Consider the following 21,446-nt stretch of genomic DNA (forward strand, 5'->3'; position numbering starts at 1 on the left):
TATTACTAAAAAGGTCATACTTTTTTGCACAGCAGTTTTCTAGGGTGAGGGGGGCACTCAACAATTTACTCTGCCTGCAATTAACCACTGCAGTTAGAAGGCTGCAGCAGCAGCAACAACAACAACCAATATAATATCAGATAATACAAATACATTTCTATGCATGTCTATGAAGAAAGGATAATTATTACTATGGTTGCCAAGTTTTTTGTTACTGGTGCTGCTGCTCTGATTTAGTGGAACAGATGTTTGTGTTCAGTTCTCTTCTGGTTCCAAGACTGGAGGTTTTACGGTAATACTTAACATCAGACACAGTCAAGGGAAGTTATGTACCAAGTACTGTATTTTCTGGCGTATAAGACTACTTTTTAACCCAGGAAAATCTTCTCAAAAATCGGGGGTCGTCTTATACGCCGGGTGTCATCTTATAGGGCAGGTGCTGAAATTTCTGAGCCAGACTGAAGAATCTGCGGTCGCCACATCTGGTGGGGGGGGGGGAGCTCAAAAACGGCTGCGGCGACATCCCCACAGTATGCGACGATCGTATGAAAGCAGCTACCGCTCTGATAGTCTTGGAGACAGGGAGGGCTGGGCAGGCAGGGAGAGCTGACCAATCCAAGCAGGCTTTGTATACAACAAGCTTTCCTGCTAAGTACCTGCATGTCGTTTGAATTAAAATTACCATATTGAAATCAAATCTGATGGTTTTTAATTTTTTATTTGGTGTGCGTTGGAAGAGGGGTAGTCTTATACGGTGAGTATATCCCATACTATATTTTAACTGGAAAAGTTGGGGGTCGTCTTATACGCCTAGTCGTCTTATACGCCGGAAAATACGGTACTTGTGGAAAAAGGCTGGCCGGAAGGGCCCTTTCCCATGAGAGGGCTTCTGACCATCACCTAGTAGTCTCTGACTATTGCCACCTGTGTTCCATCCGTAAAATGACCACTTATGCAGCAGTGCTTCAATGTCCTTGTGCTGGCTCAATTTTTTTTTTTTTTTTGTGAATCACTTCCAGTAGATTCTTTACAATAAAAATAGCACTTGTTCTGTGGTAATAAGATTTCTTTGACATACTATACTGTATATTATACTATAATGTAAGTTTGACTAAGAAAGTACTATTTCTGAATCTTCCCAAGCTTAAAAAATGGAAGGGAAATGAAAGTTCTGAGGTACCTACTGTCCACCTTTTGGACTGTAAATTTGACTTTAAACTTTTTAAAGTTGGACTCTATAATGATTCTTGTATTCCTACAGCCAAAATTCAAGTAAACTGTTACCTTTATGGATAGGAGCCTTTTCACTCACTGGCTTAGAAGTCACAGTCTCAGTCTTGTTGCTGTAGTCTACATTAACTATAATGTCTTTAGTTACTGGAGATTTCTCTTGGGATGACAGTATTTCTTCTGTAAATATGATAAATATATTATTGAGATTTATGAAAACCAATCAATTAACTTGCTAAAGGAGAATAAACATCTTATAAGCATAAATAGCCCAGGCTAAGATAAAGCAAATGGGGTTAGATGCAGGGGTGTTAAGTACTACTGATTTGCAGAACTTTCGAGCATCTCAAGAATGACATTCCTCTCTAGAGCAGTCAAAGCTATGTTTATGTCCAACTGCTTTCATGAAACTTATGTAGGGAGATATCCACACACTTTATCATTATATATTGTCAGAACAGACACATATCTGATAACTAGAAATATTTAAATAAAGAACCACTTCCTTGGCCATTGTCTTGATCTTGTCCTTATTAAGAACTGTTCTCTTCTTTTTCAGTTACTGACTTTACTTTGTATGATAATCATTTTGTTTCTTTTGAGCTTGTTCATAAGCTACCCCCTTGGTACTCTGCTGTTCGCTCTTTTCAAGAGTTTCATTCTGTTAGTTCTGTATCTTCCTTGAATTCCATTGCCTCCTTGGGTTCAGCTGTTTCTTTACTGAACTCAACTTTATCTTTAACTCTAGATAGTTTGTCCCTTTGTCAACAAGTACAATCTCTGCAACCAAACCTCAGAATGTTCAAGGACCATGATAAAATGTTGAACTTAGTGGCTTCTTGTTTAAGCCATATAGTACTTATGAGGTGTGCAGTTTTTGTGTAAAACCACTGAATGCAATACTAATAGATCTATTTTGACCAGGATGTTTACTTTCATCCCTACATTAATTCAAGATCATAAATACTTGCTGCAAAGTACTTTTAGTTTGTAGATATACAGTTATATCTACAACCACCAACAACAAAAGAAAATGGAAAAGGGGGGTGAGGAGGCTGAAATGCTCAAGAGAAAAATACTGTTGTATCAGCTTACACTCCATTTGTTTCAGTAGTACTGTTTTTGCCCAAAATCATATTCTGATCAGAATTACCTTGGCCCTGAAGGTGAGAAATATCAAGACCTTCCCTCAGACGTATTACAACCACTCCATACTGAATGTCAAATGCATCACTGTAATAGAATAAAGAAAATTTGAGAAAACCTATAAACAGTCAAAAGTTGAATAATGACATTAAGAGGGATAAGCAAGCAAGGTAGTGAATCAGAGCAAACAAAAAAATGACCTTGAAGGTTATGCCAGTTCCTGTAATCAGCAGAAACTGTTCTATTTTTATTTTGTTTATGTGCATTCTGGTCATATCTACATATCCTTGTAATAAATGTTTTATTTCTTCTTGTAAGTAAAGTATTCTCTCTAGGCATTTCTAGGACCTCCAATGCAATTCTCAGGTATGTTTCCATCAGAGGTTGACCATACAATTGCACTGGAGGACCGAGAAATTTCCAGAGAGACCTTTTTTTTTCTGACTGCATATAAATGAAACCACATTAAATGAACTTGTGTTATATAAAGTCTTACTGTACACTTTGCCTGTAGAACATGCAGCCATGTCTGCATTTTCTCCAAGCTTTAATAAGGAAACTGAGAAATTCTATCTAACCCTGGATAAAGAGGTCATAAATAATAACTGTTCCCAGTTATTTAATGCTATTAAAATTAGCATTAAGTAAGGTTTCTCTCTAATTTTACTTATCCTTACACTCTGCTTGAGGAAGGGCTTTACAGAATTAAGAGTTCAACAAATAGCAACTGCCTGCTCAGGGGGTAGATATCTTTACATCCCTGCAACTGACAGATTGTGCCTACGCAGAAATGGATGTGAAAAAGACTTACTATGGCGCGGGACAGACCGCCCAAAAAGGACAGTCTCCTAACACGTAGCTTTGGTCCACGGGGAAGCCACAGCCTCCAGACCACGAGACTTCCCCGCAGACCAAACTGAACGTGCAAAAAGCGGGTTCTTCTCGCACCAATGGCGCACTCACAATGTCATAACGGCGCCACGACATGCGGACACTAGGCGTCCATCGCATAATAATGGTGGCACCCATCTGTACAGGGCACCGCCATTTTGACACCCTTGTCACGTGCGAGGGGCATCTAGAAGCGCCGCCCCTTGCACATGAAGAGGGCATCCTATCGTGCCTGTCTGGATCAGGCCTATATTACTGCATTACACTCTTATAGTGCTGCCATTCTACTTTTCTGCTCAGGCTGCCTCCTGTTGCATTCTGAAGGTTGTAGTTCAGTGAGGCCTAAGAGCTCTCTGGCTGAGAATTCTCAAACTGCAAATCCCAGAATGCAACAGGAGGCAGTCAAAGCAGTTGGAGTAACAGCACTATAAGAGTGTAGTGCGGTAATCTAGTTAGTGTACTTCTAGATATCCACTGCCTTCCTACACACTGTTTAGTATCACATTCTGTGTCACCAATTTAGTGACTGGTCAGCTTAGAACATAGCAGTATGTTATATGATAAGAGTATATATCTTATCATGTTGCTTTGTATGCAACAGTAGTTAAGAACATTAGAATGAAAACCCTGAATCAATTGGCACCAGATCACAAGTAAACTTGATAGCTTGAAAAAGCTCAATTTGGGAAATATTATGAAGTGTTTAGAAGCAGTGCTAAATTATGTGTGTTTAAATGGTTTTTACATTTCTTTATACTGTTTATATCTGTATACCTGTACCTATGTCAATAAGTATTTATTGCATTCTGTCCTGTTGTATTTTTTGTTTGCAATGACCTATACCTAATAGTAATAAATATTTTGGAATGGATTGGACACAGCTTAAAATGCTAATATATGCTGAAATTGTACCATTAAAAGGATATAACTTTATTTTTATACAGTTTTCATTTAAATAAAGTAAAAAAGGGCATCCAAAGTACTAGAAAAATATTATTGATCACATTCAACTAATGGAAAAAGATGCTTATAATTTTCTGAGAGTAATTAATTCAGTAAGTACTGAGATAAACTCGTACAGTAAATGCATGTACTAAAACTAACAGAACTGCATCTTCACAACTGGCAAACAGGCTTCTCTACTCACTGTAGTAAGTTGATGTAGGTTTCAACTTCATTCATGTCAGCTGACTGCCAGTCTTTCTTAAATCCAACCACAAGTGTGTTTGGTCTCATTCTACCCAAGCCTGCAGCCTAACAAAACAGAAGAATTTTTTAAAAAAAAAATTAAAAATACTTAAAATTTATAATTTAAAAATTTATACCAAAACATAGAGAACAATTTTAGAAAAGGCTTCAATTACATAAAAACTTGCTAATTAGCTTACTTGCTGTTCACCGCTATGATCTTTGGAATAGCGGTATATAAATAAAACAAATTAATTAAATTAAATTAATATTCTTCCTCTATTCAATTTGTGGTTTTGTTAGAGATCAGGTATTTGACAGCACGGCTCTAATATTGATGCAGGTGTCAAACAGGCACTGAAGTTCTTCAGGACAGACTGGGGGGGGGGGGGGAACTAACCTTCTAAAACACTGTATATCTTATTTTACATCTAATTTTACCATGATAAGATACCTGCATTAAGTATTGTGCTCCATCTCTCAAGTCTTCTGCATGTACTGGAGCATAAAAGGCTTTCATTTTGTTTTTAATAAGCCACCGCTGGTACCTTGCCATATCTGTCGACAATTCCTTCAAGGCCTGCCTACGAGGGCCCTAAAGGATAGAGAATACTATTTTACATACATGGAAACCCATACTTTTTACAGATAACTGAAGATTGATTACCAAGGAACATCAACTGGCTCTTTCAGAACTATAATAAATTTTAAAAAAAGTCCAATTCAAAAGCTAATGGCATCACTCTGACAAGAAGACAGTAGAATACATATCCAAAGTAACTATTACAGTATTATTTTCTGATCACAAAACTAGAAAACCATGAGAACTTTTTAATGCTGCCATCAAGTGTTCCCCTCATAGCAACTGGCATACTTAGAAGATTCCTCCCAAGTAAAACATGACTAGGAGCCAGGATGGTATTATAGGCAGCTTTCAGCATATGCTGAAGCCACCTGGGAAACAGGCGAGTGCCCCACACATGTGCATTGCTGCACAAGAAGCCCAAGCCCCATTATATCCAATGGGGCTCGCAAATGGTGTGCACAGCCGTGGGGCACACGCACAGCCACACAATGAGATCAAGCTTACATGTTTTTTGCTTTACGTGGGGGGGGGGGGTACGGAACAGATCCCCCACATAAAGCAATGGCCCACTGTAGTTAGAGTGCTGAACTATGACTCTGGAGATCAGGGTTTGAATCCCTGCTTGGCCATGAAAACGCATAGGGTAATCTTGGGCAAGTAATACTCTCTTAGCCTCAGAGGAGGGAAAAACAACCTCCCATGAACAAATCTTACCAAGAAAACCTGTTATAGGTACACCTTAGGGTTTTCATAAGTTGGAAATGAACTGAAGGTATGTAACAGTTCTACTTATTATAGAAAATACTGGAAAGGTTCAATACTTCAAGTCTTAGCTAGTCATCGCCTTCTCAGGATGTGCTCCTCGGCTAATAAAATCCCTCCCACAGAAAGACAAACTAGTCCCTTCTCTGATCTCTTTCTGCTGGCATGCAAAGATCTTTCTGTTTATCCAGGATTTTGGCTGATAAATGACCATTACAGCACTTCTTTCAACTAGGGTGTGCTGTATTTTTATTATCATGATTATGTTTAAAATACCTTTAAAATATGTTTTAAATCAATATTTTTAATTGAACCATTTAACTGATTTTTAACTTTTATATTATACATCGTTTCAACTCACACTGTGAGCCTCCTTGGTTCCCATTATCAGGAGAAAAGCAGAATAATAAGCAGATAGATTTTATTTATTGAATTTTGGAAAATTTATCTTTTGGCTAATTACTAGCTGATGTGGAAGAGGTTTTTAAATGGCCAGACTGATGTAATATTCCTTTGTATGCTACTTAACTTACTTTCAATTTGGTTGTGCTGTAACATGATGCTATGTTTAATTGAGTTCTAATATTACCTGTATATGTTTTTTTTAAAAATTGTGAGCTGCTTTTCAGATTTTCAAGAAAGGTGGAATAAAGTTTACATAAATAAATAACCAAAGGCATGTTGTTCCAGGCAGCCATTGTTCACTGAACAAGAAACTTCAAAGGGAGAGTCAAGCATGAAACTACTACCGTATTTTCTGGCGTATAAGATGACCAGGTGTATAAGACGCCCCCCAACTTTGTCAATAAAAATATAGAGTTTAGGATATACTCACTGTATAAGACTACGCCTTTTCCAGAGAAGTTGGCAGTTGGCCGAGTGCATGCGCAGGCTTCAAGAGGCTTCCAGAGGCCCCTTAGAAGCCTGTGCGGGGCTGCTAGCTTCACAGGCCTCCGGCATATAAGGCGGCCCCCGACTTTTGACCCAATTTTAGAGGGTCAAAAAGTCATCTTATAATACAGAAAATTAAAATTTACCAGTTCTGTCAACTTTGTCTTGAACAGAGATTACTATATTGTGCCAAAGCACGTGCTTGCCATACGTGGTATGAGCCTCTGCGGTTGGCAAGCCCCAGCTTTCTGAATGGGTGGGCACACACACAGCAGCACAAGTGGAAGCACGCACCCATTGAGAAGAATGGGACTTAAGATCCCATGGTTTTTACTATCAGTAGAGGGTTCAAGAACGGATCCCCTGTGCATAGCAAGGGTGCGCTGTATTACTATTTTAGCCTGTGCTAACAGAACCACAATTTCCAATTCAAGAGACATTACAGTCCCATTATATTCTGTACCGGTCATGCCTCATCTGGAGTATTGAGTTCAGTTCTGGGGCCTCATTTTAAGAAGGATTTACACACGTTAGAGTAAGATCAGAGAAGGGCAACAAGTATAAGAAATATGGACAACAAAACCTGTGAGGAACCGCTGAAGGGTCTGGGCATGTTCCACTTGGTGAAGACTGAAGGGTGAGATGATTGCATTCTTTAAATACCTCATGGGCTGTCTCAGAAAGAAGGGTGCAGGCTGTTCTCTGCTGCCCCAGAGGGAAGGACTAGATCTAAAGGTTTTAAGTTAAGAAGAGTACTTTTTGATTGAACCTTAGAAGGAATTTCTTGGCAGTTAAGAGAAAGTTGGCAATGGTACCAATTGGCTTAAGAGCTGGCAGCTACCTGCTGGTGATGTTTTAGCTGCAGTGAGTAAAGACTAGATGGAGCATGAGGCCCCTTCCATACATACTACAGCTGTTAATTTAACAAATGTAAGGATGTTCATCAACATAGCTCTGTGAATGGTTACTGTACCTATTTTACACAAACAGTTTTAATTACACCTGACCTCTGTATTTCCTGGATTTCAGTCACTCCCTAATATTTTCTTCCCTTTTCCCATTACCTTGTGTTTATTTTTTTTATCTGCCAACTCAGGGTGGCATTCAACACAACTGATGAAGCGAGCTCTGGTCTTCAAAATCTTATGCTATAATAAACCAATGTGGCTTTAAAATACCACAAGACATTTGGTTGTTTTTGCTTCACCTGAAGTGACTTCCCATAGAAATGGGGGGCTGGGAAATAGTATAATAATCATAAAAATTATTTAGACTTACCATATGTACATGACCACAGATCATCAGGCCTACATTTTTGGTAAAAGCATGGACCAGATGAAGCAATGCAGGACGAGAACTTGGAGCACCACTCATTACAAGGCATTGTGGCCTAATTGTAATTTAAAAACAAACCAAAACCAAAACGGTTAGTATGTACATTCCTGATAAGCACTTGGGACTGCAGTTGGCTCTTTGTATCTAAAGGCTTGCCATCTGCAGATTGGAGCATCTGCCCTAATGGTGGCATGTGCATGTAGCTGAGCTAGTGTGGCTAAAAGTACAGCATGCCACCATTAAGAACAACGGGACTCGAGGTCCCGCCATTTTTGGCATCTGTGAGTGGGAGGATCTGGAGTGGAACCCCCACGGATACAAAAGGCCAACTGCATTTGAATGGTTATTTAAAAATCAGTGTGTTCACTTCAACAGCAGTTTGGCACAAAACATTATTAGTTCCATATATAGTGCACCTGCGATTTACGCAGGCGCACCATACACGGCTTTCAGCATATGCTGAAAGCCAGGCCAGAAGAGCCCTTCATGGGCCCTGAAAGAACTAATGGGGCGCGTCCTCATGACGTGCACGCACCACTGCACCACCATGCGCCACAGGCGCAAGCCCCATTATTGCCAATGGGGCTCTAGCATTCGCTGATTTCTCCTTATGCAGAGGGATCATCTGTTCACCAAGATAGACATTGCTTAGTAGGTCTAAAGCTGGACTTCTTCTATCACAACTTTTCCATATTAACATTTTAGAAGATTTGCGGCAACTATATGTGTGGTTGATGTTGGTTTTCATTTGTTTTTAAAAAGGCAGATGAATTCATTTTGGCCTGTTTTATTGCATACTGCATTCTTACTGTCTTGACATTTGTTATTTAGTAGTAATACTAAAGCTGCCAATCTGACGATATAAGCAATGTTATATTTACCCTCCAGGAGCATGCACAAGTATTCACCTGTATAATGCCATGAAGTTGACTGCCAAGTAGCAGCATGTCTCTATTTTTTGTGCTCCCTTACTACTAACACTGTCATTTTTTTCTCTCTCCCCCCCCCCCCCCCCCCCGTATCATTTTTAACACTTTTGCTTGATTAAAAAGCTTGCAACATGTATTACATACATTGTGGTTGGCCCAATACAGGCATCACTGTCTTGTAGATTTTGGATGATACCCTACATTAGTTCAGAAAACTCAGTTTGTTTGGAAGTGACCCCTTTCCATGGGCTCCTTTCCTTGCTTCATACTGCATACCTGGGTAATATTATTCATACCTAGAAGATACACAACTACTACTGTCAGAATCCCACAGCCAGCATGACTGGTGGATTCTAGCTGTGGTCCAAAAAGTAATGCTTCCAAGATTTGCTAAGGTGTAAAGTGTGCTTGTTTCAACTCTGTTGAAACAATAAAGCAATACTAAACCATACTGGCTTATTGCATTTTATTTCAATTCACCTGAAGTTTTTCACGTGGTCTTCCACACCTGTAAGGCGGACAGCATGCTGCAACGCATTTAAGTATGTCAAAGCTTGAGTTGAAGATCCCCAATTAACATCTGTAAAAAGACTAATTTTATTATGCTGAAACAGAAAATTTGCTTTTAAATAAAGGGAGGTAGATACAGCCCCCTAAAAAGGTTTCCCCTGGAATGTATTCATGCTATAATTTTGGGGTCAAATACAGTTTTGTATGAAAACCTGGGGAGCTTCAAAATATTCAGTCAGACAAGCCTAGTTAAAACCCAAGAGGATTAACAAGAGGGGTTAATACTTCTTTAGATGTGCAGAATTCTTGATTTTTTTTCTATAAGTTGGCAGTGATGCTCTACCTTGGAGAAAAAACATGGAAAACAAGGAAAAATTCTATAGTTCTGGCTGTGTTTTTCCCCTCTTCTTTCCAAGAGAAAGAAAGAGGAGTCTTCTTTAATAATAACCTACGTCTGTCAAGTTATTAAAGTATAAAGGTTCCAGTTATAAAAGCATTCATAAGCCCTATATATTTAACTCTTAACAAAACAGACAAGTAAAAAGTGCCGCCTTTGGACTGATCCAGGGGTGTGGCATGCAGATGATGCATGTCCTCAGATTGGCTGAAAGCTGCGCTGAGGGTGGTTAATGCAGCCCAAGCCTGGCTGCAAAAAGAATGGTAAAAAATTGTTCCTTACTGGCAGTTCACTTTGAACTGCAGTGCGAGCTGGCCTCAGGACTGTAGTGTTTGGTTGCCATGATCTCATGTCATTCAAGCCTCGCTCATGGCTGGAGTATCCAGAGGCTGCTGTGCTCTAAGCTGGCCATCTGGTTGAGCTCTATGAACCTTTAGTCTTTTTGGTATTTCATATCTTAGTTAATTCTTGCAGGTTTTTTAAAGCACTTATTGGTCACAAATTTATAAAATATCAAAGATAAATTTTAAAAGATGGAACTGGGTTTGTCAAGTTAAGCAATGTCAACAAATGACCTTCCAAAATAACGCTTGAGTGAATCTTGAAAATCATCTTGAAAAGATGGAACTCAAATTACTCAAAATGAAATTCCTCATATTCCAATTCAGTGTTACTCCTACTTAAGAGTCGACTTACTGAAATAAATGGGACATTTGGTCACAACTAACTTAACACAATTAACTCTAGTAATAGCAGCTACATTTTTATACTGCTTCATAGTGAACTCAGCAGTCTCTAAGCGGTTTACGACATGTAAACTAATTGCCCCCAACAAGCTGAGTACTCATTTTAGCAACCTCGAAAGGATGTCAGGCTGAGTTGACCCTGGAGCCCCTGGCTGGAATTGAACACACAACCTTGTGGCTATGAGTGAGTGGCTGCAGTACTGGCATTTAACCACTGCACCACCAGGGTTCCAATCCTCTAGTTAGGACTAACACTAGATTTGACCCTCTGCATTTTGCACCTGGTAGGTTGTTACAGAAGTTGCTTAGCTTTTTCTACTAAGTTAAAGGCCAATGCTAATTTTGTAACTTTATCCACAAAATTTGTTGGGAGCAAAATTTACAGTGTTAATATATATAAAAAGCATAATAATAATAATAATAATAATAATAATAATAATAATAATAATCTAGTATCAGCAGTTGTTAGCCTGTGGTTTGTGGACCCACAATGTCATCATTGGAGGGAGGGTACACTCACCCTCCCTGCCTCCTTCTCTGCTCATCATCCCTCACTGTCTCTTTCTCCCACAGCCAGGGTACATATGGAGGCACCAGGGGCAGTGGAGGGAAGGAGCCTGATCAAACAGTGGGGAGTAGAGCCCCCCCTCCCTTCCTTCTCTGCCAGATTCCACTGCCATACTCCCTAGGGAATTCATTCACTCTCCCTGCCTCTTTCCCCTGCAGGTGGAGCACACATGGAGCCAAAGGAAATCTCAGCTATCACAAGTCAAGATGTATAGTAAGTATAGAATCTGATGCACTTTAGGGTTTTTAATCTTAGGTTTTAGGGTCCAAAGCAACAAAATATATTTCAAAGGGGTCTCTGGTAAAGGAAAAATTAAAAATCACTGATCTGTATCATAGTTTAACTATGCAAGGCTGAACTTGTAGTATGGTATACAGTGGCTGCATCAGGACAAAGAACCACAGAGTTGGAAGTGACTACAAAGTCCATGTAGTTCAGGCCACTACTATGCAGGAATGCATAACTAAAGCACTCCTGAATTATGCCCATCTAACCACTGTTTAAAGACCTCCAGAGTTAGGGAATTAACTTTAAAAAAAACTAAGAATATTAAGAAACTTATCCCTTTTTGTCCAGTACTTCAGCTTAGTTTCCTAAAATGTGTTCTTTATTCTTCCTCCACCACTCATTTCTAACCCAGATTTGGGTACCAATTTAGGTGAATGGCTGCTATGTTATGGACAAAAATGATTGGAAACTGGACATTAAAAATATTTTAACTACAATAAAACATAGTAATTATGATAACCTTTGCCCTCTGTAACATTTGAATAGTACCAAAGAGATTTTTAATAACACATACAAGCTCAATGCAGCATTCTTTCCTCACTCACATTCTATACTAAGAGGAGTAAAAGAATGGTGGGTGAATCCACAGCAAACCAGTGCAGCCTATCAGCATCTCACCACTGGCATCTGGAGCCACATTAGGCTAAGCTTGTACCTGATACTTAATTTTTCTTGCCTCATGACAATATCCGAAGCACACATGCCACACTTTTGTTGCTATGGATTTAACTGTGATGGTTTGAAGTCTTCAGGGGAAGTGAAGTGTAGAGATCTATATCTTATTGGGCAGGGGATAAGTATGTCTAGTGACAAATACCAGAAACAATTTTCTTATCTTGCCATTATCCTGTTCAAATGACCTGGAATGATGGCAAGTTCTGAAATCTTTTGTCCTCTCAGTGTGCAGTGAACTGTTGCACAGAATAAACTAGCCAAATAGGTTTCCTAATCCTTTACATTTTCTAGGCTGTCACAGTGTTTCTTACAACAAAACCATGGAGCTTTCACTTCTTCTCTTGAACAAGCATATAGGATTTCTTAAGGAAAAGTGACCTGGAGCACAAACACCTTCTATATTGTTTCCCCAGTTATCTTTTTTTAAAAAGTTAGTACACTGCAGAAATGCTCAGATTAACTAACCGACCTTGATCCTGCTATAAAACATCACCTGAGGGGAAAAAAAGTACTCCACAAACATACATATGAACTGCATTAAATGCCCCATTACATTAAATCGTATTTCCCTTCACAAAACTAGTGACTACAAAACACACACTCACCTGGCTTCTTATAAGTTACATAAATGTAGAGTCCTAGAACAATGACGTACGTGAGGAGCGCTGCCCACCAGTTAATGACAAACATCACTATACAGCAAAGTATTGCTCCAACTAATGATACCCACATGTTGTAGTACTTAAAAGCAGGACGCCAGCCTATTTGAAAAGCAAAAAGAAATTAATTACGTGAGTATCTGAAACTCACAAGCAATATTTATATAGTGCAAACAAATGTTGCCACCACCACCACCACCAACAACAACAATGAAGAGAGACTAAGCAGTTTTGCATTAATAAAAATAAGGAGAAGGTATTGGGTGTATCTGGATATAGCCCAATTGCTCCTGCACCCATGTTTGTTTATTGTGACATCCAGACCTGGCAATCTGACATGACTGACCGAGAAGGCTTTTAAGGAGAAAGACAAGTCAGAGTGTTTGGCGTCAGATGTTGCAATGATCAAACTACAGATAGAATGTCCATGGTTTGTTCAGTCAGTTCTGCTTGCAGCAAAAGCAATCAAGCAGCCAATACTAACCCACTACTACTACAAGTAAACCAGGGTACTTTGGGAATTCTGGATTATCATCACATGAGAACACAGTCACAGGATGATATGCATTGTTTCTTGTAAAGTTTCATATTGCTTTGATACAGACTCTAGCTACCACCTTGCTAGCTGGACATTTGATATTAAAAGAACGTAAATTTGTCCACACTGACTCCATATTTATAAAAGCAGCAATATTAAATCTATACCTGGAGATTTTGCAAGCGAAGCATGGAATACAGAGAAGTTAATTAAGGCATAGGAAGCCAAGAAGAAGTTGGAGATAATTGGAGCAATTACATTCAGTTCAGCTGTAAAGATAAGAACACATGTTTCATTTTTTATTATTAAAATAAAAAACATGGTAAACCAGTCAGTTACTTATAACAGTTGTTTTTTGAGTGTGCATTCTTTGCAGTAGATAATGGCTTGTACAGAAAGCTCGTACAAAATATCTCAGCAAATTCTACTTCACCTTAGTCTTATTCACATGTTATTTTTACATATTCAGTCACCATTTGAGGAAGGAATGTTCCTTTGCCCCACCCCTCCTTCCATGGTTTTGCTACTCTCCTGTAGATAAGCACTCTGTGGGCAGCACACAGTCTGAAGGAAAAACTATATTTGCACTCCATGTGAGTTGGGACCCTGGAAAAAAAACAAAGCTCTGACTCATGAGATGGATCTCCACTGACAGCAGAATCTCTGATTCAGACTAATCACTCTCCATATGTAATAGAGCAATGAAACCAGAGATAGAAAGTGGGGAAAGGTTAGAGAGCTCCCCCTCAAATATTGATAGGAAATGCAAATATCTCATGTCAATAGAGTTATGGCTATGTGAAGAAGTACTACAGGCAACATGTGAGACAGCAGAACAAATGTCTTTCCATAGAACTGCATTTAGAGAAAGCATGACCAGCTCCTAACCTGTGGTAATCATCTTTGGACAGTCTCTTACTGAGGAGATATTGGTGGGAGGGATGCACAACTGCATAAAATATCCACAAAGTACAGTTTTAAAAACAACCTTCTTTATTTATAGGTTTTATATTGTCTTATCCTGGCCAGGTGGAGAATAATTTGAAAGGGGGGGGGGGAGGTCTCAACGTAGTGCCTGCAACTGAAATTCTACTTTGAAATCACACTGTGAGAAGGCAGGAGAAATTCCCAGTTAGATAATTTAAGTGCTCCTTGGGGAATCGGAGTTTCTAGTGACAAAAAGCTTGGAGTCTTTCTGTGTTTTTCCCCCCTTGGTGGTGAAGGAAGAAGAAGGCAAAATGGAAGACTGCTGGGAACAGATTGTGCTAACCATTACCAAAAGTAAGGTAATGCTTGGTAATGGAGTACAGTAATATGTTCCAAGTATCATAACTACCTGTAATGATTCCTTTGTCTAGGGCAATGGTTCCCAACCTTCCTAATGCCACAACCCTTTAATACAGTTCCTCATGTTGTGGTGACCCAAACCCATTAAATTATTTTTGTTGCTACTTCATAACTGTAATTAAATAGGTGTTTTCCAATGGTCTTAGGCGACCCCCTTGAAAGGGTCATTCGACCCCCAAAGGGGTCCCGACACACAGGTTGGGAACCACTGGTCTAGGAGTAATGAGGCTTAACAAAGTTACATTTCAAAGTAATGTAATAACTGGAAATATGTTGCTATTTTTGCATGATTGGGGAGTAAAATGTTTTCTAGCTGCCTTAAGATACTTTACAGGCTATTTTAAGGGCACATTCAGCAGAATTTCTCAAATGTATGCCATTCACTTATCAATCTTGTGTTGTAAGGTAAGTTAAAGAAAAACCAAGACTTCTTTTAAAAAATACTTTTGTAATAATAAATCACACAGGGATTTTTGCAATGAGTATACACATTATTTTTTAAAGGTACCTTTCCAATTGCCACTGCCCATGCTGCTGTCTAAGAACACAAAGGCAAGAGAGGTATGGAGTCAGATTCCAGGATTGGTACAAAAGATGGATTGAAAGGAGGAAATACATGAACTCACTGACTCATTTAATCAAATGTTTGTAGAAATATTAAAGGAAGCTCCTTTCCTGCAGCTGCTCTATCATCTTCACAAAATATTCCACAAAATATTTTGCCCCAAAATACTCTCTGGGGTATGAGGAGGCATTTTTACAACATTTTGGGCCCACTTTGGGCCAATTTAAGCACAAGAGAGGCCTTAAAAACAGGAAGTGACATTATTTTCTGTAAAAAAGACCCCCCTGGCCTAAAATTAATCAGTATCTGGGGCCAAATCATTTTGGGGGCGGGAAGGTGTGGGTTGATCAGGGAGTGCAGCATGCAGCCCTCCAAGGTCTCCCCAGAGGGCTAAGGAGGTCCCCATCTCTTCCCCCAGATGCCTGCTCCTGCCTTAAAGGATCATAAAGTGGGTTAGTGAGGAAAGGCAATTATGCTCTCTTGAGCTCACTGAGGAAAAGCAAGAAATAACTCAGTAACAAAATAAAAAATTAAGGGTTTCATCTTCCTGCTCCCAAAATAAAAGCAACTATTTGATATCCTACCTACAACAGTTTGTGCACTTCAGGCAATATTTTGAGCTCATGGATAAGATCTACTAACAGCTGGCTTATAGAGCACAGTAGGCAAGAGGAATGTGGACATGCAGTTATCATTCCTACGTCCAATTCTGCAATATCCAGGCTGGCTGTTAAAAAACAGCAGCAAATGACCCAACACCTCTCATGTGGCAACTGTATTATCAACTTAGTTTGTATGAAATGGCTATTATAGTCAAGTATCAATGACAGATGGTTTGTGAGTACAGAGGAACTAATGGAAGACAAATTTCAATCATAGTAAGTATCCTGTTAAAAGGCCTGGCAAACTCGCCTGTCACTTCAAAGTGTGTGCTGGGGGCAGAGATTTTGTTTGTGTAGGTAATCAAATGTTCCTTTTTCAACAGAATCAGCATACACAGATACTATAGATAGAGGAACTTTACCTCTTAAATATAGATCAAAGCTGCTTTCTAAAAGAAATCCAACAACATATTAATTAATTAACTAACCAATCAATATGAATCCAAGAGCAATCATGAATGTCAGAAGATATCCTCGCAAAGGTTCGTTATTCTTCCCATAGCCTTTAGCAAACATTAGGAAACCAGGATAAATATTGTCTTTACACAAAGCCTAGGGATGAGGAACATATAGAAAATTAAATTGTAGCCATACAGAGATATAATCGAGAAGTAAAATCTTAAAAATGCAAGGCTTAAGGCACAGGCTATCTGAAAAATGTAATTAATGTCAGTCAAAACTTCAATGCCTACAAAGCTCAATGTGGGAAAGGTGCAGAAACTGGCTAAGTAAAGACAAACAAAAAAACAAACAAATAACATGCCTAGATAAAAATGATCTTGCTATAGAAATTATGCGTATCTATATATCTTCTGGAAAACTATTTTCAATATGTTTGAAAGGAACATTATCAATTGCTATGTTATTAATACCTCAGTCCCTCAGAAAAGGGACTGGGAGCATAATTTTCTTATCGCCATTCAAATAATGAGTAAATCATAGGGATTTTGACAAACAAAATTCAAACCTATGTGCTTAGATTTAGAAAAATTATGTCAATCCCCCACAGAAAAAAAAATACCTGTTTTCGTAACTGAGTTTAAGATTGCTACTAGCACCACAAGTTTCTTACCTGGAAAATTTTAGGTGCACTGACAAGAGATGCTAATGCTGAAGAAAGGGTAGCAGAAAATATGCCAGCTGATATCAGAGGTCCAAATCCTGATACCATACTCATTACCTGGAAACACAACAGAATTTTAACAAGGATAGATTTAACAGCTGTAGTGAAAAAACATGTTAACAGTAATTCCTTTCCCTAAATTTCCATTAAGTGCCATAAGAACTATTAAAATACATGGATTCAGAACTGTACTACTTCATAAAGAATTAGTACCTGAATATGCTGGGGTTTTTTGTTGTTGTTTTGTTTTTGGTTCTCTCCCCATCTTTTTTGTCCTTCTAATATTGAATCTTGTTGGGGAGTCACAAATACATACCATATACTTGACTATAATGCCTCAAAATTGCACCTAAAATCTTGGGTAGACTTATAGAAGGGTCAATGCACCAGTAGTGCTTAGAAAGGTCCTATAGCAAGCAAGACTGATGCCCCAATTTCAATTGAATTCCTTCCCCCTCCAGTCCGTTTGCAAGCCTTTGCTTCCTATCCTATTGGAAAAACTCCCCTTTGAAAAGCACTTCCCTGGTCCGTTTTGCAAGTCTTTGCTTCCCTGGTCCGTTCACAAGCCTTTGTTTCCTATGGGGAAAACTCCCCATTGAAAAGCACTTGCCTACTCTGTTTGCAAGCCTTTGCTTCCTATGGGGAAAACTCCCCATTGAAAAGCACTTGCCTGGTCCGTTTGCAAGCCTTTGCTTCCTATGGAGAAAACTCCCCATTGAAATCCACTTGCCTGATCCGTTTTGAAAGGCTTTGCTTCCTATGGGGAAAACTCCCCATTGAAAAGCACTTGCCTGGTCCGATTGCAAGCCTTTGCTTCCTATGGGGAAAACTCTCAATTTAAACCATCTCTCCAGTCCCTTTTGCAAGACCGTGATTCCTATGGAAACAACCTTCCATTTAAATCCACTTGCTTCCTAGAGGTCCAGAGATGGAGACAGAAGGACGGAAGTGGTATTTCCCCTTTCCATCCTTCCTTATGGCCTCCTAAGTTTTACTCTCAACTGGTCTCTTCCAACTCCACGATTCTATGATTCTAACTTATACATGAGGTCAACTTATACACGAGTATATACGGTAAGCAAAATCGTTATGGTGCCATGCAGGGAATCTTGTCCTGACCTTGCCTTCCCCATCCTCATTTACTGGGCAGAAGCTGTTGCCATCAATGGGGAGGTCTGTTCCACCATTCGTTGGAAAGCAGTTAATTGATGTTCCCATCCCCTCTGGCAGAACCAAGACCTATTGCAATTAACCCTCATGTCAAATCACTTGTACAAAGGGTGGGGTGGGACCATCGGTCAGTCAACCGGGAAAGAAAGACTTATTGATTGAAGCTGCTGCTACCTGACTGGAGAACTTTCACAGTCCCTATGTATCCCTAATCTAGGGAATACAGAAGAATTGCGAATACAAAACAGTCACAAGTGTATAATTATAGATTACACATTCATAACTGGGATTCTGGTCACTGTGTCTACTTGACTGAAGGCATGTGGGCAGAGAACATTTTTTAAAAAAAGAATCTTTGTATGATAAATACTACAGTGCGCCAGCACCTTACATGGGCACGCTATACACAGCTTTAACCTTACACGTAAGGTTACGCTGCTGTAAAATTAATGGTGTGCATGCCCATGGTGTGTGCGCCACGCTGAACACAGGAACACTCCCCCAGTGAAACTAATGGGGTTTGAGCTTATGTGTTTTCCCCCATACACGGGGGGTGGGTGGGACCCGGAATGGATCCCCGTGTATGGGGAGGGCCCAATGTAATATATAAATAATTACTTCATTCTATTTCTTGACTTTGGCAGCCCTGTGGTTGCTACTTCTCATAACTACAGAGTGCAGCATATAAACTGCTCTAAATATCAAATATCAACCATTGCATAGATTTAATTATGAGATCTTGCAAATACAAGTGACTATGTAGCAAACAGTCATACAAGCACTCACATTTTAATGATGTTTTTAAAAAGCAACTTTTATTTTTAACGTTGTTTCTGGAAGAGCTTCACATAAAGTACCAGAAGGTAGGACAGTTGCATAGGTGCCATGCTCAACAGAGTGTGAACAAAATACCCAGAACCAGAGCCTGCGGATTTTTCCAAGACTTCCCTTGTAGTTATCCTGGATGGTATTTTAAAAACTATCAAATATATGAAACTGTATTTTCAATACAGTGTTAACTTAACACTAATACTATTGTTCTGTACATAATAGGTAGGTTTGAGAAAAGGCCTACCTCTCTGCTTTAAAAATGTTGAATATCTGATTGGCATTTTTCCGTTCTGCAATCACTGCCAAATTTGCCGTTTTATAAAAATTTCAGTGTCTAAATGATGTCTGGCTTCACTACATCTGAATGAATCATCTCTCTTTCTTACAGCCCTGAGTGAAAGCACACATTACTTTTTTTTTTTACAGTAGTTACTGATGAATACTTATAGTGGACTTGACTTGAAGTGAGGTAAGAAAATGAGGTAATCATTTTTTTTAATTATCTAAATTCAGCTATGTAACAGAAGAAAGCTGATTTTAGGTTCAATTACCATGACTGGGTTGTTTCTCATCTCATCTTATTAATTCTTGAATATAGGAAAGGTCATGAGAAGGTTTCAACAAACCAAACCAAAACATTTAAATAACAACTGGAAACTAAATGTGTTGTCAGACTGTGAGCATGGCTATGTGCTTTGCACTGAAGAGCATTAGCTTCTTCACAGTGCTCAAGACCCATGAAGTAGATTATGGGGCGAAGCAGACGGTGCAAAAGGTCCATGGCAGGACTGTGCCACTGCGGTTCAGCCCAGGAGTATGGCAGCCACACATGTCCAGCCTCAATATGGGCTGCCACCGTGGTCCTAAACTGGGAGCCAAAAAGGAGTATTATTTTACCATTCCTTTTTGGGCCAGTTCTTCAGGAAAGAGCCGTGCCTAGGGTGGCTTCTGGCTGCGTTCTGGGCGTGCATCATCTGAATGCCATATCCTCAATGCAGCCTGATGACAGCTTTTTGGGCTGTTTCAAGCCTATGAGACTAACCAAAGGAATAAAGGGAGGAAGGAAGGGAGTGCATTCAGTGCAAGCTATTCCACCTTGACAGCTAAATACTGGCTGATTTGGGTGAAATTTACTCAGTCAGTCACATCCTGGTGGAAATCAGCCACTAGCACCAGCCACTAGCACAGACATTCCTATTTAATTACTACAGTGAATTGTTTCTTTGCATGGAGAGGGATGATGATAAGTTATAGAACAGACTGCAAAGAAAAATGTAGAGAATACAGAAATTGATCCCACTTGCCGACCACCTCTCTCATCACATCTGGGATTAAAACAATCTCTTGGGTTCTCTTGGGCCTGCAGTAGTTTAACGGGATTTTTGATTATTTTCTTCGAATAAACTGATCAATTTCAAAGTGTTTTTAAAACTATAAATGATTGCTGGGGAGGCATCACAAGAAAATAAGAGCTTCAGTACCTTTGGCATTAATGATCTAGTTAGGTAATTATCCAGATTTCAGGCAAATTTAGTTAAGCCTCTAGTTTAGTGTTTTCAGAACATATATGTTGGGTGGCAGAAGATCTTGGAAGTTTAGACTAAATTTTCTTCTCCTGCCACATAAACAGTCTGCATACAACAGTTCCTTTTAAGGAGAAACTAGTTAAATTAACTTTTGCTATGTTTATATGTCTTCCAAGCTATTATTATAAAAACAAACATATTTACTGTCAGAACAAACACTGGATTATTATAAATGTAAAGTTGGGAGAAACATTCATATATTAATATGAAGTAGTAACAGATTTAGTTATTCCATGTACATGTTAATACAAATAAAATCTATTTCACTCATTGCTACTGGATTATAGATTGAGAGTCAGTACAGAAGTATTGCTAAGTCCCTGATCCACACCTGGGTGGTCATGAACCTTATATGTGGCCTACATTACTTGAATTTTGCCCTCAGTCTCCACATCACATTATGGAGATAATACTGTATTGATTTTCTTTCACCTATGATGTAAGAATGAGATAACATGTGAAATGTTGCAATAACCTGCTAGATTGCTTAAAACTTCCAAGAACTCTAAAATCCTAAGTATATTTGACTCAGTCATGGGAAATATATCTTTAAATAATCGAGTAGAGTTAAATTTGGCAGATACTGATGAGCCACCATTCTCAAAGGACACTTTCCCTTTCATCCACCCTCCCCAATCCCGCTCTTTCTAAGTTCACTATACAGCAGATTGTATACGCAACATATTATTTTGGTTCCACAATAAGGCCTCATCTTGGAAGACTAAAAAAACAAATACTACTTCTGTACTGAAACACAGTTCTGAAGGGTTTTGAAATTTTAAAAATTACCAATATTGATAGTACTTCATTTGACTTCAAACTT

General features: G+C 39.0%; 1 protein-coding gene across 1 annotated transcript in view; it reads right to left on the reverse strand.

Annotated features, from left to right (window-relative positions):
* Positions 1 to 21,446, reverse strand: part of SLC12A2 (solute carrier family 12 member 2) — a 75,005-nt gene that overhangs the window by 11,843 nt on the left and 41,716 nt on the right. The window contains 10 exon segments of the mRNA XM_042451765.1: positions 1,285 to 1,410; positions 2,384 to 2,463; positions 4,415 to 4,521; positions 4,910 to 5,050; positions 7,973 to 8,084; positions 9,439 to 9,538; positions 12,748 to 12,903; positions 13,507 to 13,608; positions 16,342 to 16,465; positions 16,986 to 17,093. Coding sequence (XP_042307699.1) covers positions 1,285 to 1,410; positions 2,384 to 2,463; positions 4,415 to 4,521; positions 4,910 to 5,050; positions 7,973 to 8,084; positions 9,439 to 9,538; positions 12,748 to 12,903; positions 13,507 to 13,608; positions 16,342 to 16,465; positions 16,986 to 17,093 — 1,156 coding nt within the window.

Source organism: Sceloporus undulatus, chromosome 2 (assembly GCF_019175285.1).
Source record: "Sceloporus undulatus isolate JIND9_A2432 ecotype Alabama chromosome 2, SceUnd_v1.1, whole genome shotgun sequence".
Classification (NCBI taxonomy): domain Eukaryota; kingdom Metazoa; phylum Chordata; class Lepidosauria; order Squamata; family Phrynosomatidae; genus Sceloporus; species Sceloporus undulatus.